General features: G+C 41.8%; 1 protein-coding gene across 1 annotated transcript; it reads right to left on the bottom strand.

The window, feature by feature from the left end:
• Nucleotides 1-406: 406 nt before the first annotated feature.
• Nucleotides 407-5,045, bottom strand: LOC134286606 (uncharacterized protein K02A2.6-like). The gene is made up of 3 exons (XM_062848238.1): nt 3,784-5,045; nt 2,949-3,692; nt 407-2,816 (listed from the first exon to the last, which is right to left on the bottom strand). The coding sequence occupies exons 1-3, from the start codon at nt 4,597-4,599 to the stop codon at nt 2,625-2,627; spliced, it is 1,752 nt and encodes a 583-aa protein (XP_062704222.1). The 5' UTR covers nt 4,600-5,045; the 3' UTR covers nt 407-2,624.
• Nucleotides 5,046-24,669: the final 19,624 nt, after the last annotated feature.

Genomic DNA, 24,669 nt, shown 5'->3' with positions numbered 1-24,669 from the left:
GATTTAGTCTAGGATTTATCAAATCCGAGATTAAGTTTAATACCCCGTTCGGTAAGCACCAAAGAGCTTCAAGAGAGGATTACTTGTATCACCCACCTTTAGAGAAGATTTGTGAGAAAATACCCGGATTTTTCATGTTTCTGAAATGCTCAATATATGAGTTGCTATGGGAACAGCGAACTTCCCCTTCGCTTTCTCCGTTCGTGGATTTTGTTAGATATAGTGTTTGGTAAAGTTACACACTTGGAAAAAATCACCGACTTCGGTAATTTTTTTACCGAAATCTCAACCGTTAAGTTTTTTACCGGAAAAATTCGGTAACGTTTACCGAACTTCGTTGAATTTTGACAGATAAACGATAACATTTTACCGAAATTTGGTAATTTTTACAGGATTTCGGTGTAGAGTCGAAGTCGAATCCGGAGCGGAAAGCAGGAGAACCACAATCGGACAAATAACTTGAAATCAAAACTATTTTCACTTAGGCTTTTGAACTACGTCTTTATTCCAACACGTGTACACCAAAACTTCCCTTTTTCCATGCTTCCCGACTACTATGTTCTTTTCTGCACGTTGCCCCTAACAACGGTGCCATGTGTCATTACACTGAAACAAAACATACAATCTTTATTTAACAATTACATTACGCAAATCCTACAATCCCCCATTTACTTTTTTATTGTTTTAGTGTGCAATATAATCTTTAAAATAATGCGGCTCATTGCGAATTCTCTTCTCGGTTATTTCATTTATGTTTCTATGTGTATGTAGTTCTTCAGGTTTGTCAAATTCTCCATTATTCTTTTGCATGCCCTCGCGTACCTCACAGTTTTCTGGGATACTCTTGCTTTGATTCGCTCCAACTGCTTGTTTAAGGTGACTTACATTTCTTCTGTACTGTTTTCCTGATTCCTTAGATTCTATTGTACAATCACTACCTTCTCTACGCGTTACAATATACTCCTCGTTGCAAAAATCTGTATCCAACTTATTCGTCTTCTTCATTCTCTTCGTTAACACTGTATCTCCTACCGCGATTTCACTTGACTTTGCTTTTCTTTTACCATCAGCATATTCCTTTCCTTTTTCTTTGTGGGCCATGTCGTTTTCACGGGTTTCTTCGTCATCCAATCGGTACAACGGAACATGAGGCAGTTTGTTCCGGATGCGTCTGCCAAACATCAATTCCGCCGGGGACTTTCCTGTTGTTGAATGATTTGTTGAATGGTATACCAGCAGATATTGACTAAGCACTCTTCTCCAATCCTTCCCTAGCTCCTGAGATATTTTTAACCTTTTCAAGATTGAACGGTTTTGTCTCTCCACCTCGCCGTTTTGCTGTGGCCAGTACGGAATCGTATTTACTAGCTTTATACTATTTTCACGACAAAATATATTCAGCTCTTCACAGTGTTCACTGAGTTGAGGTCCGTTATCAGCTCTCAATGTATTTGGGATTCCATATCTGCTGAAGATCACACTCAACTCTTGAATAGTATCACTAGCAGAAATGGAATTCATCTCTTTCACTTGCACGAATCGAGAGTAATAGTCCACTACTACTAATAAATATTGTCCTTCTGGAAGTGGACCCATAAAATCGACTGCAATATCCTCCCAGGGACCAGAAGGTAACGTTTTCCTTATCATTGGCTCAGGTGCGTCCGGTGCAGATACTAAACAGCACCCTCGACAGTTTCTTACATACTCATCAACTTGCTGATCTAGCTTCGGCCACCACACAGAACTACGGAGATGGCTTTTCATCATTCGGCTGCCTGGATGTCCTTCATGAGCCAGACTCAATACCACAGGCCGAAGCTTCGAGGGGATCACCAATCTGTCTACTCGCATTAGAACGTCTCCAACCTGACAAAGTTCGTTTGCGATGACGCGATACGGAATAGGAAGCTCTCGTTGTCGGTTTGAACCAAGGAGGACAATTATGTTCTGAATTTCTTCATCTTCTTTGGAAGCATCTTCAATTTGCTGTTAATTCAATGCCAATGCATTCGCAGAAGATACTGCGACTGCTCGAATCATAAGTTCTTCAGATTGGTCAAAAGGTGTCGGGTACAATGTTGCTAACCGTGACAGTGCATCTGCTGCGTTACTCTCTCCAGCTATATGTACAATTTTATAGTCAAACGACTGTAGGCGCAAAACCCATCGTTCAATGCGTGCACATGGACGGGATCTGGTAGTGAACAAAAATTGTAATGCTTTACAATCTGTAACCAAATCGAATGATCTTCCTATAAGGTATCTTTGAAATCGTTCTACAGCCCATACTAGAGCTAGCGCCTCTTTCTCAGTTTGACAATATCTTATCTCTGTGTCGGTTAAAGATTTAGATGCATAGTTGATCACACGTATTTGACCATTGCTATCATATTGCGCCAGGATAGCACCCAGTCCTACAGGGCTGGCATCGGCTGTTACCACTGTACGGTCGTTGACGTTAAAATATCCCAATTTCCCAGCTTCTCTCATTCCTTGCTTTATCCTTTCAAACGCGTCGGTGTGCTCCTCAGTCCACTCGAAAAGTGTGTTCTTCAAAGTTAATCTACGCAACGGTTCATCGATAGTGGCCAAATTACAAATAAATTTGTTCATATAATTAGCTAGTCCAAGGAAACTTCTAACTTCAGATTCGTTCTTTGGAGTCCGAAACGTCTGAATAGCATCCATCTTAGTTGCTGCTGATAGAATTCCGTCAGGTGAGACAATATGCCCAAGGAATTCAAGTTCTTGTTTTCTAAACACGCATTTTCCCAGTTTAACTCAACGCCACGATTCTTGAAACGATTTAGAACCTATTGATTATGTAAAAAAAAATACATTAATCCATTTTTTTTATTTACTACTTCTATTTCAGCAACTCATATCGAAAAACATTGTATATAGTCAGAAATCACTTATATAGATTCAATTTCCTCAATCATTACCTCATTGAGTCGTGCATCATGTTCTTCCACGGTTGCGCCTTCAACCATGACGTCATCGAGGTACCAGTATACTCCTTCACATCCTGCCAGTATCTCGTCCATCACTCTCTGAAATGTTTCAGGAGCGGAAACCAGACCAAAAGGCATCCTCGTGAACCGGAAAAGTCCTTTACTGGTGATGAATGTAGTGATGTCTCGTGAGTTCGGGTTCAATTCGATTTGCAGAAATGCTTCGCGGATGTCGAGTTTGCTACGGATCATGTTCTTTCCCATCCTAGCCAAATAGTCATCCACGACAGGCATCGGATAGCGTTCTCGCAACACGGCTTCATTCACTCTACGTAAATCTAGACAAAGTCTCGGTTCTCCATTCGCTTTTCCTACTATTACCAAAGGTGACACCCACTGAGTTGGGCCGTTCTTCACTTCGATTATGTCCTTTTGAAGAAGCTGTTCAAGCTTTTTATTTACAGCAGCCTCAAGAGGAACAGGTATCTTACGCAGCGGTTGGAATACCGGTTTAATATCTGGATCCATGGGAATGTGGATTTGTATTCCCGTAATTTTATTGAATGGCTTCAACGCTTCCATCACATTGTTGATATCCAGCCCAACCTTCAGAACACCGAGATCTTTAGAGGTTCTATCACCAAGCAAACATTGCTGTCCACCATGTACCACGATGAATTCAGCCACAACATGTCGTTCATTGATACGTACTTCAGCGGTAAAGCAACCGGAAACCTGCGTAAACCAAGCGTAAACATATATTAATTTTAGATTATTTATAGAATACATGGCTAAACTCAATTGAGTAACCAAGCTCTTAACTTACCTTCAGTGGTGCATCGCTACCATATGCTTTCAACACCCGATCACAGTCTTTCGTAGATGAAAGTACCACGATTTTAGAAGCTTTCAATCTTTCCCACGCATCCTTTGTGATCAGATTGCATTCTGATCCGGAATCAATAATCACGTTCCATTTGATTCCACCAATGTAACATTCAATCATGTTAGTTTCGTTGCCTGTATAAAAGGCGTAATACGTCTTCTCAGGGGTCTGGTCTTCCAACTTGGAAGATTGGCTTGGCGGCTTCGAATCGGTATCGCTGCTGACGGTCTCGATGGCTCGAACTTTTCTCGATGTCACGTTGTCATTCTGGTTGTTTGTTGGTCGTTTTGATAACCCCCGGCATGCTGATTCGAAATGGCCCACCCGCTTACAGCGCCTGCACGTTTTATTTCTGGCCGGACAGTTTGGAGATTTAGAAAAATGGCCCGGGTTTCCACAACGATAACATGACAGATAACCATTAGTGCTGGACTTATTCTCCACCTTTTGGCTTTCGGTTACTTTGAAAACCTTCTCTTGTGGATGTGCGGTCACGTTGGTCAGACTCTTGACCTGTTCATCTACGCATTCGAATGTCGCTCCCAGTGCTTCAATTTCGGCCAAAGAATGATCCTCCTTCAATATACGACGACGTAATTCATTCGACGTACATCCTTGGACTATGACATCTATCAATGTTATCTCAGTCAAAATCTTAGAAACGTCTGGCGAGTACTTGTCAAAACCACAATCTGCTGACTGTTGCTTCAAACGCATCACAAATTGAGCAAAACTTTCATCTTTCATCTGTTTCATTTCACGAAGGCGATGTCTTTCTAAAGTATGTTGACGAGCTGGCTGGAAAAACTCGTTCAACGAGTTCGTACCATGTTTCCTTAACTGCTACCAACGGAATCTTATCAGTATCATTAAGGTTCTCAAAAACCCTTTGAAGCTGTGGTCCACCAAGAAACAGAAGTTTTGCTCGTTTTATTCTCTGATCAAAAATGGAATGCGCTTCGAAATAACATTCAAGCGCGTTTCTCCACGATCTCCACTCACGACTAAGTTTTGATCTCTCTATTTGTTCACAACGGAACGGAGGCACCGGTCTCATTTCGTATTCCATCCCTGTAATGTTTATTAGTATACATATATATATTTATTTATATTTAATAATTCAACGTTGACATAAACTTACATAGATTGAACCGTGTCATATATTAACCATAATGATAACAAACATGCGTGTTACTAATGTCGTTTTCGTTTTTTTTTTGTTGTAGGAGTTAGCCAATACCAGAACCCCGACCAATATTTTTAGAGCGTTATAGCATATATCAGGGCCCATATAGCCGAGGCGGTAAACGCACGGGTATTCAGCATGACCATGCTGAGGGTGACGGGTTCGATTCCCGGTCGGTCCAGGATCTTTTCGTAAAGGAAATTTCCTTGACTTCCTTGGGCATAGAGTATCTTCGTGCCTGCCACACGATATATGCATTATGCATGCAAAATGGTCATTGGCAGAGGAAGCTCTCAGTTAATAACTGTGGAAGTGCTCATAGAACACTAAGCTGAGAAGCAGGCTTTGTCCCAATGAGGACGTTACGCCAACAAGAGAGAGAGAGAGAGCATATTATATAAATTATAGCACCTTTGAAGTACTTCCCTTATTCGCAAACCATAATAATTAGCCAGTAGCAAAACCACCCATAAAACAAACACGTTATAGTACATTTGAATTTTAACTTCGATTTTCATCGTAGTAGGCCGTACTATATAATGGTATCGTTGGCAACTCATTTTTTTTTATTTTTTTTTTTATTGCAAGAATACAAAACCGATTCTTTTCAATTTGAGCATTTTTAAATATTAACTCTCCCAGTTCCGGATAATGCATTCAATGCATTTGGCTAATTCAATCAGTTAACTCTCCCAGTTCAGGCACTACCAAAAAAACATCAGTGAACCCTCCCAGTCCGTAATTTTCTTCACTTCATAGTAGACTCTCCCAGCCCAGGCGCTGCCAACAAGCAGTTACTTTAGTGGACCCTCCCGGTCCGGAAAATTACTGGTTCTTTCAGCAGTATCACAGCATTTAAGCTACTTTCTCAGTGGACCCTCCCGGTCCGGGTATTACTGGTTCTTTCAACAGTATCACCGTATCACAGCATTTAAGCTACTTTTGTCAGTGGACCCTCCCGGTCCGGGCATTTTTTTCACATGTTCCCATTTCAATCTAACCCTTCAGTACAATCTATGTAAGCTCACGTTTTTTTTATATTGTTTGAACAAATCTTACCGGAGTTTTTTCCTCGCCGCCAGGTTGTAGAGTCGAAGTCGAATCCGGAGCGGAAAGCAGGAGAACCACAATCGGACAAATAACTTGAAATCAAAACTATTTTCACTTAGGCTTTTGAACTACGTCTTTATTCCAACACGTGTACACCAAAACTTCCCTTTTTCCATGCTTCCCGACTACTATGTTCTTTTCTGCACGTTGCCCCTAACAATGGTGCCATGTCTCATTACACTGAAACAAAACATACAATCTTTATTTAACAATTACATTACGCAAATCCTACATTCGGTAAAAACCATTACCGATCGCTCAGCTGTTGAGATTTCGGTAAAAATTACCGAACGCGACTAGCTGTGTACAAGGGCGTAGCCAGCTTTTCGGTCAGGGGGGGGCAAGCACCCTTAGCAAATTTGTGCCTACTAGCTTCTATATCTATACGCAATACGATGAAATTGAATATAATAACATATTCTAAAAGTATTATTTAACCCTACAGCAGACACGTTGCTGTATTTTGTACAATACGTCAAAACTCGCCTGATCTAGATGATTCAAGGTGGTGCTAGTAGCGGTGAGCAATTTCTGGCAGATTAAGGATTTTTAGGACTAGAATTTCTTGGTTCTTGTATGAGTCTTTTTTAAATAATCTTTCAATACTATTCGCTGGAGGAATTCCTCCAGAAATCATCAGGTAAACCTGGAGAAGTTTCTGGGTACATGTCTGAAAAAATGATTGAAGGATTTGTAAAATTTCCTAAGGAACTCCTGAATGAATTTTTGAATTGAACCTGAGAAGAATTTTTGAAGAAATAATTCGAGGAATTTCCGGAGCAATCCCTGGAAGACTTCCTGAATAAACCCCTGGAGCAATTCCTACAGGAATGCCTGGAGGAAGCCCTATAGAATCCCTAGAGGAATGCCCGAAGGAATTCTCGGAGGAATTCTCGTAGAAATTCCCGAAGGAATCCCTGGCAGAATTTTTGAAAAAGTACCTGGAGAAATTCCTGAAGAGATCTCATGAGGAAATCCGAGAAGAAATTCTAGATAAATTTCTGGAGGATTCCTTGGAGGAAGTTCTGGAGAAATTTCTGGAGGAATTCTGGGAGGAACCCCTCGAAAAAAAATCAGAATAAATCTCTTGTGGAATTCCTAGAGGAAATCTTATAGAAATTAAAAAAAATCCTTGGGACAGTTCTTGGAGAAACCTCCGAAGGAATTTCAGGATGAACACCTGAGCCCTGAAGCAATTCCTGGGAAAATATCTAGAGAGAACAGGATTCTCTAAACAAATTTTAGAAACTTCTAAAAGAGAAACTAATTCGATAAACTTCTAAGCAAATTCCTAACGTAATTCTTGGAAGAATTATTGGATGAGACCGAACAGGGAATCCTGTAGAAATTCCTGGAGAAATTTTTTGGATGAATTCTTGGAGCAATTCCTGGAAAAATTACTGGGGAAATCTCCAGAGGAATTCCGGGAGGAACTGCTGTAGAAATTTGTGAAAAAATCCCTTGAGAAATTCCAGGAGGATTTCCTGGAAGAACCCTTGGAGGAATTTCTGGAGGATTACTGGGAGGAATCTCTGGAAATATCCCTGAAGCAATTCCTGGATAAATTTCTGAAAGAATTCCTGAAGGAATGTCTGGAGGAATCCCTTGAAAATTCCTGAAAGTATTCCTGGAACTTCCTGGAAGAATCTCTGAAGAAATCCCTTAAGGATTTCCTGAATTGCTGACATAAATTCCTGGAGGAGCTCCTGAAGAAATTTCTGAGGTATTTCCTGCAGGAATTCCTAGAAGTATTCCTGTGATAATTGCTGGAGAAATCTCTAGAGGAATTCTTGGAAGAACTACTAGATGAATTTCTAGAGAAATCTCCAGATAAATGTAATGTTGGTTGTTGTTCGTAGACATTTTCCCTGAAGAAGGTCCCAACAAGTGCCGAAACGTTGGCGAAGATTTAAAAGAATCAACGCAAGGTTTCTTTGACTGTATTGCCGGAAAATGTCTACGAAAATCTCTAGATAAATCCTGAACGAATCCCTGGGGGATCCTTGAAGAAATTTGGGGAGAAATCCCTGGAGATATACTTGGGGGAATCCCTGAAAATTCCTGAAGGTACTCCAAGAAGTTCTCCTGCTGGAAGAATTTCTGAAGAAATAGAGGAATTCCTGGAAGAATCCTGGGGGGAACTTCTGGAGGATTTCCAGGAGGAATCTTCGAAGGATTTCCTGGAGGAATCCATGAGAAAATCCCAGGAAAAATTCGTGCCGAAATCTCGGAGAAATTCCTGAAGCAATTTCTGATGGAATCTCAGGAGAAATTTCTGGCGAAATGCCTGGAGGGATTTCTAGAGGAAATGCTAACAAAATTTATGAAGGATGTCCTGGGGTAATTCCTGAAAGAGTTCCTGAAGAAATCCCTGTATAAAATCCTGAAGGAATGCCTGGAGGAATTCCAAGAGATATTCCTGTGGGAATTGCTGGAGGAATCCATGATGAAATTCCGGGAAGAATCTCTAAAGGAATTCTTGAAAGAATTACTGGATAAGTTTCTAGAGGAATTCTGGCAGATCTATATTACTCTTCAATTTCTAAAGAAATTCTCGTAGGAATTCATGAAGGAATTCCTGGGGGAATTCTTGAAGAAATTTGTGAGGAAATCCCTGGAGGAATTTCTTGAGAAATTTCTGGAGGAATACCTGGAGGAATACCAGGAGGAATCACTGAAAAATTACTAAAGGTATTTTTGGAGAATTTCCTGCAAGAATTTCTGAAGAATCCCCTAGGAGATTTGATGGAAGAATTCTTGGAGGAACTTCTGGAGAAATCTTCGAAGGATTTCCTGGAGGAATCCTTGGGAAAATTCTAAGAGAAATTCGTGCAGAAATCCCTGGAGGAATTCCGGAAGCAATTCATGAAAGAATATTAGGAGATATTCCTGGAAAAATGCCAGGAGGAATCCCAGAAAAAATTCTGAGGGTATTCCTGGAAGAACTTCTGAAAAAAATCCCATAAGATTTTCTGGAAAAAATCCTGGAGAAATTGCTGGCATAATTTCAGAAGAATGTCCAGGCGAAATTCCCGGATTCCTCGAGTAATTACTGAATGAATTCCTGAATAAATTCTTGGGGTAATTCTTGGAGACTTTTCTGGAGGAGTTCCTGGAGAAATTCTTGGATTAAATCGTGGAGAAACACCCGGAGGAATTTCTGAAGGTTTTCCTTTGAGAATTGCTGCAGCGATCCTTGAAGAAATTTCTAAAGGAATCTTTAAAGAAATTCTTGCAACAATTACTGGATTAATTTCTGGGGGAATCTCTAAAGGAACTATGGGAGAAATATCTGAAAAAATCCCATGAGAAATTCCTGGAGGAATTTTTAGGGAAATTTCTGGAGAAATTCCTGGAGAAATCCTCGAAGGAATTTCTGAAGGAATCCTTGGGGGAATTCTTGAAGAAATCTCTGAAGAAGTTCCTGGAGAAATTTTTAGCGAAATTCCTAGAGAAATCCATACCTAGAAGCAAATCTACAAGAATTCTCGGAAGAATTCCTGAAAAAAATCTAGAAGGTATTTCTAGATTTTCTCTGGTAGAATTATTGAAGGGATCCCTGAAGGATTTCCTACAGAAATTCCTGGATGAATTACTTACATTACACAGCGTAACAAAAAATAACTTTTTGTCTGTCTCAAGAGCAAACTTATGTGTCTCCGAAGGATTTTGGGCCGCTGAATCTGAATCCGGGCTCAGATTTGCTCTAACACGTCACAATTTTGAGCTATACCTCAATTTATAGGGCAAAATATGCGATTTTGGGCTTTTTTGACTGCAAGCCATTAAGCAAGGAAATATTTTTTTAAGCAATCAAAAGGTTAATTGGTCAATTAACATCTAAATTAACGACTTATGCAAAATATTTCATTTTACCAAGTCGAATTTGATAGTTTTAAGCGATTTATGTTAGGCACGATATTTCCCATACAAGTCACCCTCCAAAAGTTGCATGCAAGTTTTCATACTAACATAGAATGCTTAAACCTATCAAATTTGATTAGGTAAAACGAAATATTTTGCATGAGTCGTTAATTTAGATGTTAATTGACCAATTAACCTTTTGATTGCTTAAAAAAATATTTCCTTGCATAATGGCTTGCAGTCAAAAAAGCCCAAAATCGCATATTTTGCCTTATAAATTGAGGTTTAGCTCAAAATTGTGTCGTGTTAGAGCAAATCTGAGCCCGGATTCGGATTCAGCGGCCCAAAATCCTTCGGAGACACATAAGTTTGCTCTTGAGACAAAAAAAATGTTGCGCTGTGTTATTTATGATGGAATTCCTTGATTATTCCCATGTGAAATTCCTGTAGAAATTAATTGAGAAGACCCTGGAGCAATTCCTGGATGAAGTCCTGAAGGAAAGCCGGCGTGGATTTTTCGAAGGAATCCCAGGATGAAACAATCCCAGTAGAAACTCCTGGAACAACTCATGGAGAATTCCTGGAGCAATATCTGGTGCAATTTCTGGAGAAATCGCTGAAACATTTCTGGAAAAATCTCTGCAGGAATTCAAGGATGAATATCTGGAAGATGCCTGGAAAATTTCCTGGAAGAATGCCTAGGAGAGTTCCTAGTGGAATTCATGGAGGATTCTCTGAAGTTATTCCTGGAGAAATCTTTGAATAAATTCCTGTAGGAGTCTCTGGAAAAAAAATCTTGGAGGAATGCCTTGAAGATTTCCTGGATAAATTTCTGTAGGAATTCTTGGAAGAATCCCGGAAGCAATTATTAGAGGTTTCTCTGGAGGAATGCCTGGAGGAAGTTCTGAAGGAATGCATTGAGGAAAACCTGGAGGATTTTTTGAAAGAATTTCTGAAAAAAATAATCTTGTAGGAATTTTTGGAGGGATCCCTGGAGGATATCCTAGAGGCATGCCAGTAGGAATTCCTGAAGAAATCTCCAGAAGAACTCCTGGAGAAATCTCTAGAGGAATTTTTGGCGGAGTTTCTGCAGGAATCTCAAGATGAAATAAAACTGTTAGAGGAATTCCTGAAGAAATTCGTAGATAAATCTCTTTAGAACTTCGTAGAGAAATACCGGGAATAATTCCTGAAGAAATTGCAGAGAAATTCTTGGAGAAAGTCTGGAGGAATCCTCAGAAGAGTTCCTGAAGAAACTTCAGAAGGAATCCCGGAAGCAATTTTAAAAGGAATTCTTAAGGAAATTCCTAAACAGTTCCAAGAGGAATTACTGAATTATTTTCTGGAGAAGTTCCTTAAAGAATACAAGGAGGATTTCATGAAGGAAACTTAAGAAGAGTTCCTGGGAGAATCTTTGTGGAAATTTTTAAAATAAGTTGTTCCAGAAAGAATCACAGAAGGAATTTCCGAGTTAAGCCCTGCAGAAAATCTTGGAGGAATCCATGGAGGACCTCCTGGAGGATATCCTAGAGAAATGCCTGTAGGATTAACGGCGGAATCTCTAGAAGAATTCCTGGAGAAGTTTCTGGAAGAATCTCTAGAGACATTTGTGAAGGAATCCCTGGATGATTGTATAGAGGAATCCCTGCAGCAAGTCCCAGAGGAATCCCTGGAATAATTCCTGGAGAAATCTCTAAAGAAATTCGGGGAATTCATGTATGAATCCCAGGAAGATATTTTTTTTTGTCTGTATTAACGAGATTTTTAACTTAAAGCTAGTTCATCTCGGGACCCACGCTTTACTTCTTTTCCGAAGGAAGAACCCACATTTTGTGAGTATGTAGGGAGTGGAATTCGATCCCAGATCCTCAGCGTGATAGTCTTGCGTTCTAACCACCACACCAGGTCCGCTCCACCCCAGGAAGAATTCCTGAAGAAATTTTAGATGGAATCCTTGGAGAAATCCTGAAGGAGTTCTAAGAAGAATTATTGGAGGAACTCCGTGAGGAATCCCTGAGCAGTTCCTGAAGGAATCCCTGCAGGAGCTCCTGAAGTTACCCCAAGAGGAATCCCGGAAGCAATTTCTAGAGGCATTGCTAAAGGAATCCTTAAACAGTCCCTGGAGGAAGTATGTACCGGATTAATTCCTGAAAGAATTTTAAAAGGAACTCCTTAAAAAGTGTTCCTGGGGGAATCGTTCGAGGAATTTTCAAATAATCCCTTGAGCTGTTCCTGAAAGAAACACAGAAGAAATTCCCGCGTAAATCCCTGGAGGAATTCTTGAAGAAAAACATGGAAGAATTCCTGAAAAAATCCATGAGGAATCCAGGAAGCAATCCCATGAGGAATTTCTTAGGAAATCGCAGGAAAACTATTTTAACAAATCACTGGAAAAAAATATGTTCGAATAAAATATGGAGGAATGCATGTCTGCAATAATTTTTGGTCGAATTATTGTTGGAATCTTTGGATGGACTCATAAAATAATATTTTGTACAATGTTTAAAGGAACTCCTGGATTTTTTTAGTGCATCTCTGAAAAAAATACAGTAAGCGGTTCTGGAAGATATTCCTACTGAAATACTTCAAATTAATCCACATTGAATTATATCTCTAGTGGAATTTTCGAAGGAATATATGGAGAAATTCCTGAAGAAATCGCTGAAGGAACACTTATAGAAATACCTAAAAGAATTTCTGTTGACATTCCTTTGGGAATCACTGAAGAAATTCCTGGAGGAATCCTCGAAAATACACTGGAACAATCACTGGGGGAATCTCTAGAGATATCCCAGAATAATTTCCCGGAGGAATATCTGGTGTAATCCATAGAGGATCTCTTGAAAATTTCTCTGGAGCAATATGGCAGCTATGGAAAAAAAAATCCTGGAGGAATCCTTACAGAAGTATCTATAAAAATATGAAGGAATCGTGGGAATTTGATGGATTTCTTGGAAAAAAAACCCTGAAACAAACATTATTAGAACCCTGCAAGATGCCCATGGAAGAATTCACGAAAGAGAAAATCCTGGAGAAGTGCCTTGTGGAATTTCTGAATGAATCCCAGAAGAAGTTATTGAATAAATGCCTAAAGGATTTTTTTAAGGTGCCCTTGGTATGTTGCTCTTAACACGACGTTTTTTTTTTGAATTGAGTACTAGTGAAAATTCGTGTTGCAGTAGCACATAACTGTACTCTATAGCAGCATATGGTTCTACAAAGTCCTTCCTTTTTCCTACCGGAACCGGTTCCGGCATATCTGGAAAATTTGGTATGCTGTTCTTGTATTGCCATCACAAAATTTAGCCATTCAATCAAGCTTGTTATTTGGTAAAAAATCTAAGATATGATTGAAGTGGTTGTCTTGGAGAAATATTTGGCGAAATTTCCTGTGGTTCTCGAGTAAAAAAAGGTTTGATAATTGTGGATAACCTAAATTATAAAAATATATATATTTTTAGATATGTTTTCTGGAACTTTGAATTATTGATAATCTTTGAGTTGGCTCTATATTAAAAAATAAATCTGACGGCCAGGGGGGGGCCACGGCCCCCCCCCTGCCCCCCTCTGGCTACGCCCATGGCTGTGTAGGCTTGAAATGTTAAACACTATGCGATCGTCACGAGCGAGCGACTAGCGAACTACAAAATATTTGGAATATGTAATCATCAAAAAGGGGGAATCATTAGGATAATGTACGTCGAACTGTACTTTTTTCCACGTAAGATGTCTCACAATAAAAAAAATGAGCGACAAGCCATCAAAACGATTGAACAATCATAAATCGCCTTTCGTTTACGCTATTTTCTTTATATCGTTCTGCCAAATCTCAGGGGGGATCCGTAAATTTTATGACGTCTCGCAATTGTCAATCTTCGGTTATTCTTCCGTTTATTCGCCTTCCTATAGCCGTTACCACTTCTGTCTGGAGAACCGAACAAAAGTTTTACTGTCTATCATTCATTTCTTCACGTCTTCCTACGAATGATGGAAGGGCATTCAATTAATAACAATAAGACCAGGGAAGAGTGTCTAACGATGACAGTGACTCCGATCGTAAAAATTATAACCTCATCTCAAAGGAATTCGCAATGATTCTGCTATTACAGTTTCGCCTGTCGCTTCGGATGGTGATTGTAAATTATGATTTTTGCGCCGTTACTTATTAGTATGACGATTGAGCAATAAATTTCCCCACTGAAGCATGTTCTGGTTGGATATTAATGAGTTAACTTTTTTGTCAGTACTGTGGAAGATTTACGATAGGACTATCGTTTCGTACGACATGGAATTCGTGCACATTATTCCATTGTGAAATATACTCATAGGGTACTGGTTCCCTTATTAAGCATGTGGCTCCCTTTTTCATCCTACGAAAAACAAAGGATTGAAGCCTTGTTTGTTTTGTTTCTTATTTTTGTATTTTTTGTTAGGAGTGAGCACGCATGAAAACAAAAAGAACGGAATCAATCGGTGCCGTAATCGCTAGTTTTCGAATAGGATGGATATGGGAGCGTGAGATTACTGATGGAACACATACCCTATAACTCATAGAATTCCAAACCCTGTAAATAGCTGAATTTAAACACATACATCAATCCCACAGTATGTCACCCCTAGGTAGGATGATGAAACGATAGATAATTATCAACCATCCGTTGAGTGTCGCCATGGGATAAACAAAAACACCACGTTTATCGCGCCACTTCCAGGGAGTGATCCTTATAATTCAATCATCGCATGACGAACTATCATCTAACCACGCAGGCATGGTGCCAGCAAAACAAAAAAAAAACGTTTAGAATATACCTAACCTAACCACACCGTCACCGTCGTCACGTCACGCATGTTTGAATATGTAAATTTCTTCTAATTACTTCGTAGCACATCCTTGCGGGATTGGTTTACCGCTAAATCCGCTCTTTTTGTTTTGCTTTTGTGCCGCATAATTGTCGTCACCCGTGCATCAAATCTGATCAATCAGCAGCAGTATCTCAGGCAGAGGCAGCTCATCCCTTTTGCAGCCTAAACAAAGCCGACGACAGTGACGGTTTGAATATTGTGCAATAGAGAATTAATCAGGAAGAAAAAGAGACTGGATGTTATTGGGATCGTGTCACACTGCAGCATTTTCGAGGTCCTGAAGTGTAGAAAATCTACGTTAATTTCTACGAAATGTTCTTGATAGTAAAAGTCATAGCCTCAGTTAACTTGATTAGACCTGATTATGAACATTGAACATTGTTATTACTGCCAATAGACGGGCTTGGTGGGCTAGTGGCTACCGCTTCTGATTCGTATGCAGAAGGTCATGGGTTCAATCCCTGGCCCGTCCCTTTCATCCTACTTTGTATCTTTCTATCCACTTTCTCTCTCTTTCTTCTCTATATATACAACTCATGTATATTCATATGTTCATAGCAATCGCTAGAACCAGGAACGAATGAATTAAATGCTTTGGCTGTTTTCCTACTCTCCGCATTGACCAATGTGGCGCTAGCTTCTATACGCGAAAAATCGCTAAAAGTAAATCGCAAAAATATTGTATGGCGAATAGCATCTAAAGGCGTATTTCTCGAAGTGGAACACATTATTCGAAAAAATATTTGGTAGCGGTTGTGCACAATGATGACCGGTTTGGTGCCTACCAAATATTTTTTTGGCAAAAGCTTGTCATTTCGAGAAATTCGAGTTTAGATGCTTTTCGCCATACAAAATAAAATGGATTTACTCCTGCTGATCAACTGTGGCCGCGCACCAAGCTAGTAGTCCATTGCAAAAACTCGTTTCCCTTCCATCCAACTTCCACAGCACAATGTATATAACGCCTACAAGTTATGCAACCAAAGCGAACTGATACGCTTGACCTTCATAGTATTCACCAGTGGCAGTTTTAACAAAATTTGGTTGAAATAAGCTACTGAACCCTCAAAACAGTTACATAATAACCTAGTTAGCTTTAACCAACGCCACCAGTTGAGAGAAACTAAGATTTTGTTTGTGCAAAAATCAACCTTGAAATTAGGTTGGATCTTCCTAAATTTTGATTGTATTTACCAAATATTTTTCTCCGTGCATGTATAGTCAGATTTGATCGTTGATCGTTGATCGTGAGAATTGTTATTACTGCCATAAAGGTCGCAAAAATAACATATATCAAATTTTAGCTGTAATTCTCAAATAGTGAAAATTTTGGCATTAGACAAATTTTCACTATGTCGTAAATATTGTGCATTGTACAGGGGATGGCCAAAATGTTTGGGATAGGCAACTTTTTTTCTCCCACAAAAAAATTCAACATGCTGTAACTTTTCATAGAGTGCATCAAAAAATCTCAAATTTTGACTATTTGTCAACCTATTATTATGTGCATCATTAGTACAAATTTGGGCTCGATTGATTAATTTTACCGTTCGGGTAAAACACTATTATTTAGACAACAAATTTTTGAACTGTCATATGTCGGAAACCAATGAATCGAATTGAATGAATTTTTTGACGTTCATTAACAATATATTGATACTTAATACGACGTTATAAAATGTAATATTTTCTCACGGCGAATTAAGTTATACCGGGTTGAAATTTTTACCCATAAAGAGAAAAATAAGTCAAATTTACAATACCACAAAAAAATTACTAAATGTGTTCTTTCTTCAATCCAAATAGGCTCTAATGTATCTGATTAGAGATAACTTGAGAACAAAAGTGGAAAATCTTTGAATATCAACACTAAAATTTATTGACATTGATGTAAAAAAATCACATTTTTTCGAGAAAAATCCAATAAGTGTCAACCATGATAACTTTTTTAAACGTTTAAAAAGTACCTATGTTTTAATACTTTGTGAAGCATATACATATTGTTAGTGACCGTTCAAAATTTAATTCAATTCGGTTCACTGGTTTCCGAGATATCTAGATTGAGTTATGACAGCTCAAAAATGAGTTGTCTTAAAAATAGTGCTTTACCCGGACGGTTCTAACTTCGCGAAACATTAATCAATCGAGCCCAAATTTGTACCAATGATGCACATAAAATAGGTTGACAAACAGTCAAAATTTAAAATTTTTTGATGCACTCTATGAAAAGTTATAGCATGTTGAACTTTTATGTGAAAGGAAAAAAAGTTGCCTATCCCAAACATGTTTGCCACCCCTCTCCTCTCTCTCTCTCCTCTTCTTAGCGTAACGTCCTCATTGGGACAAAGCCTGCTTCTCAGCTTAGTGTTCTATGAGCACTTCCACAGTTATTAACTGAGAGCTTCCTCTGCCAATGACCATTTTGCATGTGTATATCGTGTGGCAGGCACGAAGATACTCTATGCCCAAGGAAGTCAAGGAAATTTCCTTTACGAAACGATCCTGGACCGACCGGGAATCGAACTCGTCACCCTCAGCATGGTCATGCTGAATACCCGTGCGTTTACATCCTCGGCTATATGGGCCCTCTGTTTGCCACCCCCTGTATATCGTATGGCAGGCACGAAGATACTCTATGCTCAATGAAGTCAGAGAAATCTAGGGTGACGAAGGATATTATCGGCAGGTTTGTTCTCTTCGTCAAGGGGGTTTTTTTGTGGGTTTTGTGGACGAAATCACCAACGCAGAAGAACTCGCAGCCGCACTTAAACAGCAGTGCGAGGTAGATGCTAGATTCGCTATCAAGTGCACTAGTGGGATTGAGGCCCGTTGTCATCGGTGGCGACTTCAACGCCTGGGAGATTGAGTGGGGTAGCCGCTTGACTAACGCGAGAGGCTGGGCTTCACTCGAAGCTATGGCTAGACTGAAAGCGGATGCCGCGAACGTAGGCGACAAAAAAACCTACAGTAGGAACGGTGCAGAGTCCATCATTGATGTGACCTTCGGGAACCCGGGTCTAAACCCTAGCTCGGACTGCCTGATCGTCGATGGATACACGCACAGTGACCATCTGGCGATTCGGTACAGGGTGGAACATGGAGGAAGACGGCAACAGCCGAAGGTCATCAACCGACATCGGGGATAGCTAACTTCGCGTTTCGATGAACCGGCATTTGTGGAGCGATTGCTTATGGAGGGTAACACCGACGATCTATCAAGCAATAGTCGGAACCCAAGGCGCCAATGCCGATGGGCAGGCGATCCCTACCCACAAATGAACGCAAACTGGTATACTGGTAGTGTCCAGAAATCGCAGAACACCATCCATCCTGCCTAAGAGCTAGGACCCATATAGCCGAGGCGGTAAACACACGGGTATTCAGCATGACCATGCTGAGGGTGACGGGTTCGATTCCCGGTCGGTCCAGGATCTTTTCGTAAAGGAAATTTCCTTGACTTCCTTGGGCATAGAGTATCTTCGTGCCTGCCACACGATATACGCATGCAAAATGGTCATTGGCAGAGGAAGCCCTCAGTTAATAACTGTGGAAGTGCTCATAGAACACTAAGCTGAGAAGCAGGCTTTGTCCCAATGAGGACGTTACGCCAAGAAGAGAGAGAGAGAGCTAGATGGAGGATGCAAAGAGCTCGTACCGATGAGGGTAGAATGTAACAAAGTGAATCCTATTGGGCGGCTAATCTGGCACTGAACAAAGACATTAAGGCACGTGAGCGGGCGTGCTTCGGAAATCTCTGCCAGGCAGCCAACACGATTCCTTAGGGTGATGCCTACAGATTAATCATGGCCAAACGAAGGGTGCGTCAGCAGAAGATTGTGGAAACAATGTTCCCGCGTCACGATACAAAACCACGATCCCCGTCCCCTTTGGCCAAACCGCCCTAAGTGAGGTCACCCCGGTGACAAACGACGAATTCAGCGCAATAGCGCGAAGTCGCTTAAGTTGAAGAAGGCTCCGGGTGCGGAATCCGTGTGTTTCCCGATAGTAGCCATCAAGACGGCCATCGACATCGATCCATCGAGCCCTAACATGTTCAGAATGGCTATGAAGATGTGCCTAGACAGAACCGAATTTCCGGAGAGGTGGAAAAGGCAAAAATTGGTTCTACTGCCCAAACCCGGGAAGCCAACTGGCAACCCGATGGCACACAGACTTATCTACCTTTTGAACAGCTCCGGGAATCTGTTGGAACGGATCATTCTGTCGAGGCTGATGGTCTATACCGAGAAACCCGATGACTCTGGTCTCTCGAATAACCAATTCGGCATCCAGAAGAGGCGATCGAGTGCGCCATACACCACCTAGGAGTCCTGGTTAGCCTATGACGAATACTGGAAAGCTACTTCCAGAATAGGGTGCAAATCTATGACACATAGGAATGCGAGAGGAACTACAACATCACCGCGGGAGTACCTCAGGGTTCCATCCTGGGCCCGGTACTATAGAACGTGGCGTATGATGGTGTATTGAGGCTCAAACTTCCACCGGGCGTAAAGCTGGTTTGCTTTACCGATGATATTACCCTCGTGGTATACAACGAGTCGATAGAGGAAGTCGAACTGACAGCAACGCACGTGATTGGTATAGTGGAGGACTGGATGAGGTCGAGACAGTTGGCTTTCGCGCACCACAAAACGGAGGTGGTGCGGTGGTGGTAAACATCCACATGTCTGAACAACAGGCAGAGACCGCCACAGGCGGGTGCACGATAAACTCTAAGCGCTCACTGGAGAATTTGGGGGTCATTATCAGCGATAAGTTGAAATTCAGAAACCACGTGGAATATGCCTGCAAAAGGGCAAGCATGGCGATAATGGCATTGTTGACGCCAAGAATAGACCTGACCACACTCAGGCCTGCGGATGCTGGGAGGTAGGGGTAGCGATCGAAGGTAATTCTGGTCCAGTAAAAGACCGATACTTGCTCACAATAATGTCGTGCACAATAATGCTAGAGTTCACAAATGTCCTTTATTCCTTAAGCGTAATTTACTATATACAATATATACACACGACACTACATCTAATTTTGCACCTATCACCTGTGATGATAAGGTGCGCGGGCGCGCGCGGGGCGCTGTTCGAAATGCGCTTTATGATCTATTCGGATTGGCGTTCAGCAATAGTACTGAATGCTTATCACGATCCTGTTTATCATTTCCTTCTATTGCTGGGTCACAGATAGTAAGCGAGATAAAAGGGGGGAGGGGGGGGGGGAGGCTTGAAGAGCATTACTCTGCCCCGTATACTGATGGATACGACTGGCTAACAGGAGATGTGTACAACTCATCGATCGAGTGTGGCTGTTGTCATTGTTTTCAATAGCTTTTAGTGCGCAAAGCAGCAGAGTCTAATAACAGCGAGATGCTATAGTGTTGCATGCAGTGGACACTTGCTTGCACAGTGACGGAGAGTGGTGGTCAAACTATATTGAACGGAGATAGTTCACGTTTGGCGTGAACATACTCCCCGCCTTGAACTCCATTAGGATTCAATCCATGTCGTATATTTGGGACCTGCTGGTTTGCTTGCAAAGATGAATCCCTCCGGTCCGACCACATTTGGTGTGTCGAGGAACAGGACTCCAAAATGGAAGCTTGACGTTGATGCTCGATGACTAGCGAAAGTGTAATCCATGTACAGTGGAAGTGCAGTGTGAGGTGTTCGGTAGCTTCGTGTTTGGTCAGCCTTGTGGTGCATTCCTTGGCAGTCTGCACGCAAATAAGGATCCCTCCGGTCCGACCACACGGTGGGGTCGAGGAACACAATCCAAAACGGAAGGCTGGCCAATTGTTTGTAGTACGATCTATCCTGTGGTGCTGTGTGAACGGCACGCAAAAGAAACTCCCAGCCCAACCACAAGGAGTGCGTTGCGGGAAGGATCCAACGAGAGGAGAAGAGTCGTGCTTGTAGTGTGATGCGTCAATCCTGGGGTGCCACGTTGCACCTGATGGACATGGCGGAGAGTTGATGCTTTCGGTGTGATGTATGGTGGTATGTATGTGATTACACTTTCGATTTCGGTTCGGTGGTGAAAATGACGAGGCAATTTTCCCATAGTGCGATCGAGAGCAAGTCGCTCAGTAGCTCGAACTGCAGACGACGATGGGGTGTGCTTCGGTCGGTGATTGATTTGAAATGGTGTACTAATGGTTTTCGTTGGACGGCAGTTGAGGTCTATTTCACCATTTCCACTTGATGGATACAAGTGTTGATGACATTGTAGAGAGGTTCTCGTTTGTCGTCCACTGTAGGAAGGAAAGCAATTCCCACAGACCGGCGCGTGATGGCGTTCGCAAGGTATGCGCGATGATGATCACAAACGTTACCAGCAGGCTTCTGTTGTCCTCCAGAAGCGTGGAAAACCAGGCCTGAGCGTCTATCCGGCTCGAAGGACCAATGTTGACGCCAAGAATAGACCTGACCACACTCAGGCCTGCGGATGCTGGGAGGTAGGGGTAGCGATCGAAGGTAATTCTGGTCCAGTAAAAGACCGATACTTGCTCACAATAATGTCGTGCACAATAATGCTAGAGTTCACAAATGTCCTTTATTCTTTAAGCGTAATTTACTATATACAATATATACACACGACACTACATCTAATTTTGCACCTATCACCTGTGATGATAAGGTGCGCGGGCGCGCGCGGGGCGCTGTTCGAAATGCGCTTTATGATCTATTCGGATTGGCGTTCAGCAATAGTACTGAATGCTTATCACGATCCTGTTTATCATTTCCTTCTATTGCTGGGTCACAGATAGTAAGCGAGATAAAAGGGGGGAGGGGGGGGGGGAGGCTTGAAGAGCATTACTCTGCCCCGTATACTGATGGATACGACTGGCTAACAGGAGATGTGTACAACTCATCGATCGAGTGTGGCTGTTGTCATTGTTTTCAATAGCTTTTAGTGCGCAAAGCAGCAGAGTCTAATAACAGCGAGATGCTATAGTGTTGCATGCAGTGGACACTTGCTTGCACAGTGACGGAGAGTGGTGGTCAAACTATATTGAACGGAGATAGTTCACGTTTGGCGTGAACAGGCATTGTCAAAGATAATGTCAAATAGCTCGGCAATGGTCAAGAGTAAGCGTGAGCTGCTCTCGACAGTAGCGGATTCCATACTACGACATGGTGCTGCTGCATGGTCATTTGCGCTAGTGGTCAATCGAAACGTGATGTGACTCGAGAGTACCCATAGGCTGATGGGCCTTAAGCCTTCAGTACACGCTTTGCCAAGTGTGCAAACTTTTCCGCACGCATCAACAAACATCAAAGCAAACGATTGACATTTCCGATGTTTTGTCAATGTTGCGAATGCTGTTGGCCTGTTGGGTTATGCGTGCGGAAAAATTTGCACATTTGGCAAAGCGTGTACTGAAGGATTTAGGGTGGTCAGTGTATACCGCACGGTCTCAAAGTACGCGGACATGGTACCCGCGCTAGTAGTTCCAAAGCATGAAGAGTGCTTCGAGTAACGTGGCATAAAAGTCGCGAGACGGTTCGCCAGAACATCGTCTTTGATAAAGTGGCAGAGGGCATGGGATTCCTCCAGAAACGGTAAATGGAAACACAGGCTCATACCGAGCGTGTCTGAATGTACGAGCAGGGCCCATGGCGAAGTTAACTTTCACATGACACAATTTCTGTCAGACCATGAGTGCTTTAGGTGGTATCTGCACAGGTTCGGACATGCAGGCTCCTCCGCATGTCCGGAATGCGCAGTGCAGACTGAGCAGAGACCAAGGAGCATGTGCTCTTTCTTTAAATGCCCACGCTTTGAGGAGCAAAGTTCGAGTATACAGGAGATATGTGGTAGAGATATCACTTCGGACAACATTGTTGAAAGGATGTGATTTCGTTACTTCCACGGTCTCCAGAATCGTTTTTACTTCTAAAAAAAACGCTTTTTAAGGAGTAAAACACTTTCTTCTGTATTTTCAATCAAATAGTTGCACCATATTGAAGAAACAATCCACAAATGTGTCACTTATAATCTCACTTAGTTAAATGTAGAATGTTCCCTCAATGACCGGCCTCTACTCAACCACTTAGCCGGAAGCCGCTAAATGGCTGTCATGTAGCTTTCTACTCAAGTACCATCAATAACACTCCCTGCCAGCAAATTTCACCGCGTTTCACATGATTATGAAGAGTAATGATCTTTCTACCCAACCTTTCAACTCCGCTCCTTTGTCGTCGTTCCCATCCCCGCCCGGGAGCAACATCAATGCATGCAACACGTTCGTCAGGATCAGGAGGGCTGAAACAAATTTACTCGTCAACGAAAAAGAGTCCCGATAATTTTTCATGTTTTCTCCAGTGTCTCTCACCCCTCTGATAGGCAGCGTAGCACAATCGAACAAATCAAAGCCCATCGCATCAGCCCATCAAGACACCATAGGACACATTCCTTCCATTTGCTTACGCTGTCGATGATTAATTGATTTGTCGCGTTCGATTGGTACAAGTAGCCTCGAGGCACTGCTGGGAAAATATATCTGTTGTTTCCCCCGTTCCACCAACCATTACCGGAAGCGCAAAATACAGATATGCAAAATTGAATTTCTTCCATTGTCTAGGCACACACGTAACATGCGTGCCAAAATTCATTTTTTATCTCATCCGTATCAATATTTAGATCCGGCGAAGAGGATATCCAGAAGCGATTGATTTCAACATTCGCGACTGATGAAAAGACGCCACGCGTTGTCGGTTGTGGATCGGTGACGTAATGATAGAAATTCTTGGTGTGCATATACCGTGAGAGAGGGAAAGTGATGAGCAGGGGTGAAAAGGTTTTAATATCGATGGTGATAATAATTTCATCAGGAACGATTACCGTCGGAGCGCGATGACTTTTTGCTGATGGTTGCTGGACTGTTACATACCGTTCTAATGCAATCTCAATCATTTTTTTTTTAATAAAAGCTTGGAACTCTTTTTTAAACTTTGCCTTTTGAAGCATTACTATTCAATTGCACTTTCTTTGAGGGTTAGGCTCTTCGAATTAAGCATTCCATATCAATAACTGAACGCTTTTGGGATCAATTATCAATTGCCCGCGTGATTTGGTGGCAGTTTAGTGCCGGGTTCGCCGCTTGAAACGTTTGACGAACTGAATTGGCGACGAAGATGGTAACAGGAGATGTTTGACCGCTTTGATGATGGCACCTGTTCCAAATGAGGACCGACAGTATCGACTTGTCACCCAACAGCAATTGTGACAGAGCTGTTCTAGAACGGGATGTGCATCTTTCAACTTCCGCTGTGAACAATATTTTTGAAAAAGGCACTACACCGTTTTCAGCCAGAGGCTGTACAGACTGAACATTACATACACGAGACAACGGACACTACACATAACAACCAGTGGCCCAATGGAGAATTTTCCGTTTGACGTAAAGTTTTCCCCGACTGGAGCGGGAATCGAACCCGCACTCCGAGGCTTACGAAACGCCTAGACGACTGACGCCGCTAACCGCACGGCCACGAAGCCCACAATATTGCTTATCAGACGTTCGTTTGCTGCATCGGCCTATTTTTTTTTCTTCTACAGTCGGATCTCTTATAAGACGCTGCCACCCACTTTACGCCCACCGTAATTCCCACGTTGTCTTTCAGCCAACGGCACTCCAAAATTCAGCTGGATTGGATGCAAGATAGCTGAGAAATTGCAGTGGGTGTAACGTGTGTGGCGGCGTCTTATAGGAGACCGACTGTATAACCAAAGTAGAAGCACTCAGGACTAACATAACCCCGACCCACTAAACAATATTCCCA

This window comes from Aedes albopictus, chromosome 1, assembly GCF_035046485.1.
Source record: "Aedes albopictus strain Foshan chromosome 1, AalbF5, whole genome shotgun sequence".
Taxonomy (NCBI): Eukaryota; Metazoa; Arthropoda; class Insecta; order Diptera; family Culicidae; genus Aedes; species Aedes albopictus.
The sequence above is the reverse complement of the archived record's forward strand: the minus strand, read 5'-3'. Positions and strand labels throughout refer to the sequence as shown.

Bases quoted from the DNA above. Each gene is read 5' to 3' on its own strand.
- LOC134286606 (XM_062848238.1), bottom strand. From the start codon at position 4,599: ATGAAACAGATGAAAGATGAAAGTTTTGCTCAATTTGTGATGCGTTTG. The intron at 3,693-3,783 runs GTAAGTTAAGAG...TGGTTTACGCAG, and splicing joins GTAGCGATGCACCACTGAAG to GTTTCCGGTTGCTTTACCGC. The intron at 2,817-2,948 runs GTAATGATTGAG...CATAATCAATAG, and splicing joins ATGATGCACGACTCAATGAG to GTTCTAAATCGTTTCAAGAA.